At 37.3% G+C, this 8318-nt stretch overlaps 1 protein-coding gene across 1 annotated transcript in view; it reads left to right on the top strand.

The window, feature by feature from the left end:
* Nucleotides 1-431: 431 nt before the first annotated feature.
* LOC109216212 (histidine kinase 2) overlaps nucleotides 432-8318 on the top strand; it is a 13334-nt gene continuing 5447 nt past the window's right edge. Inside the window, exons 1-10 of the mRNA XM_019380344.1 lie at nucleotides 432-1477; nucleotides 2954-3226; nucleotides 3692-4183; nucleotides 4548-4823; nucleotides 6120-6289; nucleotides 6404-6616; nucleotides 6704-6890; nucleotides 7073-7124; nucleotides 7246-7475; nucleotides 7600-7698. Coding sequence (XP_019235889.1) covers nucleotides 1094-1477; nucleotides 2954-3226; nucleotides 3692-4183; nucleotides 4548-4823; nucleotides 6120-6289; nucleotides 6404-6616; nucleotides 6704-6890; nucleotides 7073-7124; nucleotides 7246-7475; nucleotides 7600-7698 — 2376 coding nt within the window. The 5' untranslated portion in view covers nucleotides 432-1093. The remainder of the gene's footprint in view (nucleotides 1478-2953; nucleotides 3227-3691; nucleotides 4184-4547; nucleotides 4824-6119; nucleotides 6290-6403; nucleotides 6617-6703; nucleotides 6891-7072; nucleotides 7125-7245; nucleotides 7476-7599; nucleotides 7699-8318) is intronic.

Here is an 8318-nt window from a genome sequence, read left to right as displayed (position 1 = left end):
TAAATCTAAGCAAAATTTACTGGATTAGTCGGATCATACTTAATATTATAGCTCCATCTTAACTAGTATTCCTTTCTCTCATTTTATATGGCACAATTTTAGTTTTAGTTTATCACGAAAAAACAACATCTTTCCATATCTTAAACTGTAGTTATGGTTACATTATATTATTATTAACTGAAAAGTGACAGTGAACAAATGAAGCATCATAAAACACAGTAAATGGTTGAGTCATTTTCAATCCTTATAGAGGCAAAGATATTATTAGACAAGAAATGATGTAACAAATTTGTATATTGTAAAGTGTAACATCTGAAGAAATGCTTAATTTTATGATTAAAATTTATTGCAAATGATAAATATGTGATGATTTTGATATTTTTTTCTTTTGCTTTTGTATGCTTTTTTCCCCTCAACCTTCCCCACTTGGATGATGAGATAATGATGTACTCCAACCTCAACAGCATATACTCAAACACCAAAAACTCAAGAGAGAGAGAGAGAGAGAGGAGAGAGAGAGAGAGAGGGTGTTTTTAGAAAATAAAGGTACTTTCTTTTTATCCCACAAACAAATTGATCATTCATTCCAGTTGTGTTTGCAGTGAAACACAACTGGGATTTACCTCATTTCTATCCATTATGAGATTTTCTGGCAAAAAGTTTTGATCTTGATAGCTTCTTTTGCTTTTTCTGTTTGCTGCTCTACTGTGCTACTGTTGGGTGAAAATAGGAGCTTGATATAGGAAAGAATTCAGAGGGAACTGAATATAGAAAAAACAAACTTCTTTATTCTGTTCAATTCAGTGATTCCATTATAGCTTTGCCAAAATAACATCTGGTGTTTTTAACCACTTGCTGTCTTTAGCTTTTGATGGGATTTTATTGCTTCTTGAGTGAGAAAAATTCAATCTTTTTATGTTCAAGAATCTGTTTTTAGCCAATTTCAGAGGTGGGGTTTACAGAAGAGTCTTGAAAATAATCAATTTCAGCTTTTTTTTCTTGAAATTATGAGCTGTGTTTGTAGAGAATTGGCTGAAATTCAGGTCAATTATTGAAGATAAAGGGTTGTTCTTGAAAGGGTCATTGACTTTTAATGAGCTTTTCTGCTTTAAGTGGCTTTGCTCTTAAGCTGTCAAGGCATTTTCTGAAGATATGTAGGTGGATTTTATTAAAGATGTCACTGAATTGCAAATTATTGGGAATGAATGGAAGCTTCTCTTCAAGTTTTAGGCTGAAGAAAGCCAAACAAGGACCAAATTGTGGGTGGAGTTGGCAAAGAAAGCTTTTGTTTTTGTGGCTCATTTTCTTTGGTATTGGATTTGTTTGGTTGGTTATTAGCTTAAATGGTGTGGTTTATAGTTGGAAGCAGGAGATTTCACAACCAAATGAAGATAAATCTTATTTTCTTCTAGAACATTTCAATGTCACCAAGCAGCAAATTCAAGCTTTAGCTACCTTATTCTTTGAAAAAGATCAGGTATCCTGCAGTTACTTTGAATGTTTTGGTGTCCTTTTCTTTTGACCTTTGAATAGTTGCTGCTATGTTTATATTCTGTTCTGTCACAACTAATAAAATTTTCTGCAAGGAGAAGGAAAATTTAGAAGATTGCAGATGTAGTGAGAAGGTAGTTAGAGCTAATCCAATTACATTTAAAAAGAATTTAGCTATATGGGGTTAAGTTTCAGACTTTCTGTGTTTGATCTCAACTGCTGAGAGTCTTTCATCTGAGTGAAACCTTATGGCATTTTAAGGAAACCCGCAAGCTATTCATATTTATTAAGGTGCTGGTATTTGTTAAGGTGCTGGTTTCAAATTTGAAAAAGAGTTCCTAGGTTCTCCCGGTATAATCGTGGATGTGGGCATTCAGCGTTTCCCTTCCGACAATTTGTTCCTTCTTCTTGCCTTTTGTTTGTTACTGTTTGCGTGGAGTTAAGTAGACGCTCTCACTTTTCTTCATTGAAATTTCACTTATTTTCATTTTTCAGTTAGCACCCTGTAGATCAGATAGGCAAGGTGAATGTTTGAACTTGGTTGGAAGTGTTTGATACTTCGTAAAAGATTTACTCCAATTATAGGCATTCCAATCATTGAAGAGAGCTTCCTTCCGTAAATCAATATGCAGCTGGAATTTGTCCCTCTTACATTGCTAATGTCTAATGGTGTGGCTCTTATGGTTATATTCCCATTTTTGCAAATGGGAAAGCAGATTGGAATTGCGATTTCCTTAAAAGGTGAAAAACCAAAATTAGGTCTTAGGTAATAACATATCTCTAATGACCTACCAAAATTTGTTGCAACTGTTGCATTGCCTTCTGAAGCCACCTATTGTTTGCTTATTCCAACATGTAACAAAAAATTGTCCGCAGAAATTAAAATTCAAAATAAATATCCCTCACTTAACATCTTGATTAGTAAAAATCGAATATTTTGAACACCTTCAGAAGGTATTATCTTTGAGAACTTCCTCTAGTTCATTAAAGTTAGCTAGTTTGCAGAGTAAATTTGAACTCATAAGCGCACTCACCTTAGCTCCTGTAAATTTAACATCATATACAAAACAAACATTTCAGGCTTGGCTGGGGGAAAGGGAGAAGAGATGAGTGAGTGGAAAAGAGATGGGCAAAATTAATGAAGGGAGTTTTGCCGTAGGAAATATAGCTATTGCTTTCTACTTTGGATGGCAGCTTTAGAAATGTAACCTGAAGTTCAGGAATAACATGATAAGCATGGCTTGACGTGTTGTATAACTTGAATGTCACTTTTACTGCTCCCTTTTTTCGGTACTACCTTAGAGACTTTGCTAATATTTGATTTCTGAATTATCAAAAAAGAAAATAGTTGTCGAAGGGAAAAGAAAAAAGAGGTCATCTTTTCATGCTGTTCCCTTTCTTATGCTTAACGATTAGATATCTCTGTTTATAGTAATTGACCTCAGTGATCTTAACTGTGTAGATTTCATCCTTGAAATGCTCAAAAGGTCCTGGGCAGGAAATGCCTATGAGTACTACCATTACTTGCCTTCTCAAGGTGCTAGGTTCAGAGAATCTGAAGTACGAGCAGCAATATGAGATGGCCGTAGAGAACTTTCAAGCAAAAGGCCAGTGCCCAGTTCCAGATGAGGATGCACTGAGAAATAGTGACATTTCACTAGATGACAAGTCGTTGCCATTTGTTTTGCATCGTTTATCTTCACTAGTCTCAGCAGACCCTCAGTTATTTCAAAAGGTGAGCCCTTATGAGTGATTAGAAATTGATCTTTAAAATCTTTGCCTTGCGATTGAGGAAAATTCCATCTCGATTTTAGTTGGTTATGTTCATGAAGTCTTTGCACAAACTAATAGTTTATTTAATTGGGGCTCTGTATATTCTTACTTCTCTGTACATTGGACTTTATGGCCAGGAAGTAGTTGTATCATTTAAAGGCCAACTTGCTGATTGGAATTAACCGGATTTTAGTACACATTTGTACGTACACGTGCACTCTAACTACTACCAATGTGTATATGGCAAGAAGTTCCAACATGCTTTTGTTCTAATGTGTCAATTGTCCTCTCCATGTGAATAATTTGCGTATTCAACATGTGGTCTGAATAATGAGAATATTAAACCTCAAGAAGTGCTTGCTGGATTGGTAAACCCTGTGATTATCTAGATCGCTCACCCCGTTTTTATGTGGTTCATTTATATCAGAAAGCATCACAAATAAGAGAAGTTGGGAATCATAACCCAGATCATTGTAATAGTATTGCCTTCTGCTTCACAAAACTATGCTGGTGGGTCCTTCTCGGGATTGTGGTCAGCTGGAAGATGCTTCAGTTGTGTACAAAATGTGGGGAAAATCAACAGCACAGCTTCATTCAGCAGCAACCACTGTCTCAACAACTTCATCCGCTACAGCAGTTGCAGCAGCAGCAAGCTCGGATTTCCTCTCGAACTGGTGGGAAGTGGAGGAAAAAGCTTCTTGTTATCTTTGTCTCTGCTGGGGTGATCAGTGCCATCTGGTTGTATTGGTACATGAGTGCAGACATTGCATTGAGAAGGAAAGAAACACTGGCAAGCATGTGTGACGAACGAGCGCGAATGTTGCAGGACCAGTTCAACGTAAGCATGAACCATGTTCATGCATTGGCTATTCTTGTTTCCACATTTCACCACGGAAAGCAACCTTCTGCGATAGACCAGGTACGCTTATATCTTTCATTTAGCTTCGACTCTTACTATATGTGTTCTTCCTTGCCCCCTTCCCTCTTCGGCGGGAGCAGGCTTAGGCTTTTTTGTAGCAATATGGTATGCTGTTTATCCGATCCGAGAACTCGTGCTAAATGAGTAGTTATACTAGGAACTGCAACTTGCAGTTTTTATAAATGAAATAAATCAACAGAAACTATCATTTAGACAAAGTTTCTATACCACCCCCTCTCCCACCGCTAAAAAATGACAAAATGAGAAAAGATTAAAGCATGATGAAGTGGGAAGTTGGAAGAGTGTATGAGTTTGTCTTTGGACTTTGAAAGTAACTATGATATTATGTTCTTGTGTTCTACAGAAAACTTTTGAAGAATATACCGAGAGAACAGCTTTTGAGAGGCCACTTACAAGTGGTGTTGCCTATGCTTTAAGGGTTCGTCACTCAGAGAGAGAAGAGTTTGAGAAGCTGCATGGGTGGACAATCAAGAAAATGGAATCCGAGGACCAAACTTTAGCGCAAGATTATATCCCTGCAAACTTGGATCCTGCTCCTGATCAAGATGAATATGCACCTGTCATATTTTCACAACAAACTGTTTCCCATATCGTCTCGATTGATATGATGTCAGGAAAGGTGTGCATTCTTAGTTAAAAATTCTTCTTCCTCTTTTACTAGTTTATTGAATATCATACTCTAGTAGTAAAACTGGCTTAGATAGATTATTCCGGTATGTGGGTTATAAATACGGATGACAACGGGTGAGGGCGGCTTTGGATGGTGAAAGCTTCACCTGCTACCGATCACCCCGTCCTTCGATGCCCTGTTGTGCTAGATTTTCTTCTCCTTTTGCCATTTTAATGTTTTTAATTAATTTTCTTAATGCTTAACCCCCCCCCCCCCCCCCCTCCTAAAAAAAAAAAGAAAATCCAATTCTTTTATTATATGTTTTTCACTATACCTTTTTGTAATATTTCCACTGTATAATATTGTTTTTCCTTTACTCGTGTTCATCTATCCTTTGGAGGAAAGTAAAGTTTTCTCTATTAAATAAAAACTATTTAACATCAACTATTACAACAACAACAAAGAACCTAGTGAAATCCCACAAGCGGGGTCTGGGGAGGGTAGTGTATACGCAGACCTTACCCCTACCTTATGAAGGTAGAGAGGCTGTTTCCGAACGACTCCCGACCCAAGAACAGTAAAAATAAAGTAATAGAGAAACAATAGCAACAACAAGGTAATAAGACAATGGAAGCAAATAATACGAGTAATAACAGAGATCCAGGGATACGAAACTACAAGAAAAGTGCCAATCCTACTGAAAATAATGACACACCGTATAAAAACAAGGTACTAGGAATAGGAAAATGCCCGACTAGTACTACTACTACTACTGGTGTCGGGTAAGACAAGGCTAAACTCTAGACTGCCTATCAACCCACCGCCCTAATTCTCGACCTCCAAACCTTTCTATCGAGGGTCATGTCCTCGGTAAGTTGGAGCAAAGTCATATCCTCGGTAGGTTTAAGGAAGCAAATAGTCATGCCAAAAGTAAAAAAACAATCAATTGACAAAATTCTGGGCCCCACCTTGCCCTCAATGGATTTTCCCACCTAGTCCAGCCCATTGCCATAGGGAAAATTTCTAGTAGTGATGCTTTTGGACAAACTTGTATGTCATTGATCAAAGGTGTAACTGTTTAGGCATCTATGATGTCCTGTTTGAGATTTCCCTAAATCAATATCTCCATTTGAACATGTTGCCTTTGTCTTTCTTGTGACGTTCATGTGTAAGTATCAATATTTCCGTGTTTTCTGGTCTGTGTGTAAAAGCCTATATTCTCAATCTGCAAGTTGTAGGGAACTTCCTTATGTGCTTATGTTTCCTTGCTATTTCTTGAGGCTAGTATATTGTTGTTGTTTATAGGAAGACCGTGAGAACATTTTGCGAGCGAGGGCTTCTGGCAAGGGGGTTTTGACGTCACCCTTTAAGCTATTGAAATCCAATCACCTTGGTGTTGTTCTTACATTTGCGGTCTATAATACTCATCTCCCTCCTTATGCTACCCCAGTGCAACGCATCAATGCTACTGTTGGGTAAGTTCCACGCCAGAAAGTTGGGATTTACTAGTACAGCACTTGATGTTGTCCTTGTGGTGTTCAAGTCTTTTATCCCTAAATTCTCAATCATTTTGCGTTTGCTTTGAAAAGGTACATTGGTGCTTCCTACGATGTTCCATCATTAGTAGAAAAGCTTCTGCATCAGCTTGCAAGCAAGCAAACTATTGTGGTAAATGTTTATGATACAACTAACAAGTTTGCTCCAATTCAAATGTACGGCATGGATGAGAATGACACGGGATTACTGCATGTTAGCAACCTTGATTTTGGGGATCCAGCAAGGAAGCACGAGATGCATTGCAGGTCACATAATTGTAGTGTCCGCTTACACGTAAACTTTAACTCCATGAATGTGTTACCAGTTTAAAATTATCTCTACTTTTATCACAGGTTCAAGCAGAAACCTTCTCCGCCCTGGACAGCAATAGCTGCATCTGTTGGCGTCCTCGTTATCACTCTGCTTGTTGGTCACATCTTCCATGCTGCCATCAACCGAATCGTCGAAGTTGAGGGTCAGTATCAAGAAATGATGGAACTCAAACATCGTGCTGAGGCTGCCGATATAGCAAAATCTCAGGTTTGATCTACCTAATGAATCAGATTATGTTTTACTTTCTAGGTGTCATGTCACTGCGTTCACTCGTTTCATGATAACATAGTTCTGAAGTAATTTCCTATCCTCTTAAAATAGATCCATTTCTTTTTTTCATCTTCTGAAGACCCTTTCTTTTCTACTCACCTCCTTCCTTCATTTTACAGTTTCTTGCAACGGTTTCTCATGAAATCAGGACTCCGATGAATGGTGTTTTAGGTAATTAACATGCTTTAATTTTACAACTTTGCACTTAATTAACAGAAAGGGAGCTGGAAAAGGGATATTCTAGTTAACATATATGCTCAGATATTGATAACAAGTTCTTCAATTTGTACAGGCATGCTTCAAATGCTCATGGACACAAACCTTGACCCTACGCAACTGGATTATGCACAAACCGCTCATGCTAGTGGGAAAGATCTGATATCGTTGATTAATGAGGTTCTTGATCAGGCTAAGATTGAATCAGGAAGGCTTGAGCTGGAGGCCGTTCCTTTTGATCTCCGTGCTGTACTTGATAATGTTTCATCACTCTTCTCAGGAAGATCTCATAAAAAAGGGATTGAGGTACAATATCATAACACATACTCTATTCGATCCCCTCTGTGTGTGTGTGTGTGTGTTTTGTTACTGTCATTGCTCTAGCTAATTATTGATGCATTGTGTTTTTGTGTTATTTTCGTGGAAACAGTTGGCTGTTTATGTTTCTGATCTAGTCCCAGAAGTTGTTATCGGAGATCCAGGACGGTTCCGGCAGATAATTACAAATCTAGTTGGAAACTCAATTAAGGTTGGTTCACCTTTTCTGATATTGATTCTACAAGAAAGATAAGGGGCTGTTTGATAATCCACCAATTCAGTACCTATATTGAATGCTTTAAATGATAAGATGTCATACTTGTTTGATAATGGAAGCAGAAGATCACGTTATTCATTCTGTGCCACTTAAAATGCTTGTTGAATCTGAAAATGGCCATCCATCAAATGCCCAATTAACATTTCTCAAATAATATATAAACTAGAATGCTAAAGCCAACATGTTGAAATTATCAGTTAATAACATTTTTGGACGATTATATAGATGTATTTTAACAAATAATTTTAAAATAACTTAGTATAAGGGTGTGTTTGGTACGAAAGAAAATATTTTTCGAAAAATGTTTTCCAATTTTCTAATGTATGGTTGGCTAAAATATTTTGGAAAACATTTTCCTCATGAACTCATTTTCCTCCAATTGGAGGAAAAACTCATTTTTCTCCAATTGGAGGAAAATATTTTCCCTATCAAAAGAACGGAAAACATTTTCCAAAACTCTTTTTCAACATTATCCACCCTAAAACTCTTTTTCAACATTGTCCACCCTAAAACTCTTTTTCAACATTATCCACCCTATTCCCCATCCCCACCCA

Source organism: Nicotiana attenuata, unplaced genomic scaffold (assembly GCF_001879085.1).
Source record: "Nicotiana attenuata strain UT unplaced genomic scaffold, NIATTr2, whole genome shotgun sequence".
Lineage (NCBI taxonomy): Eukaryota > Viridiplantae > Streptophyta > Magnoliopsida > Solanales > Solanaceae > Nicotiana > Nicotiana attenuata.
This window is presented reverse-complemented; position numbering and strand designations above follow the sequence as displayed.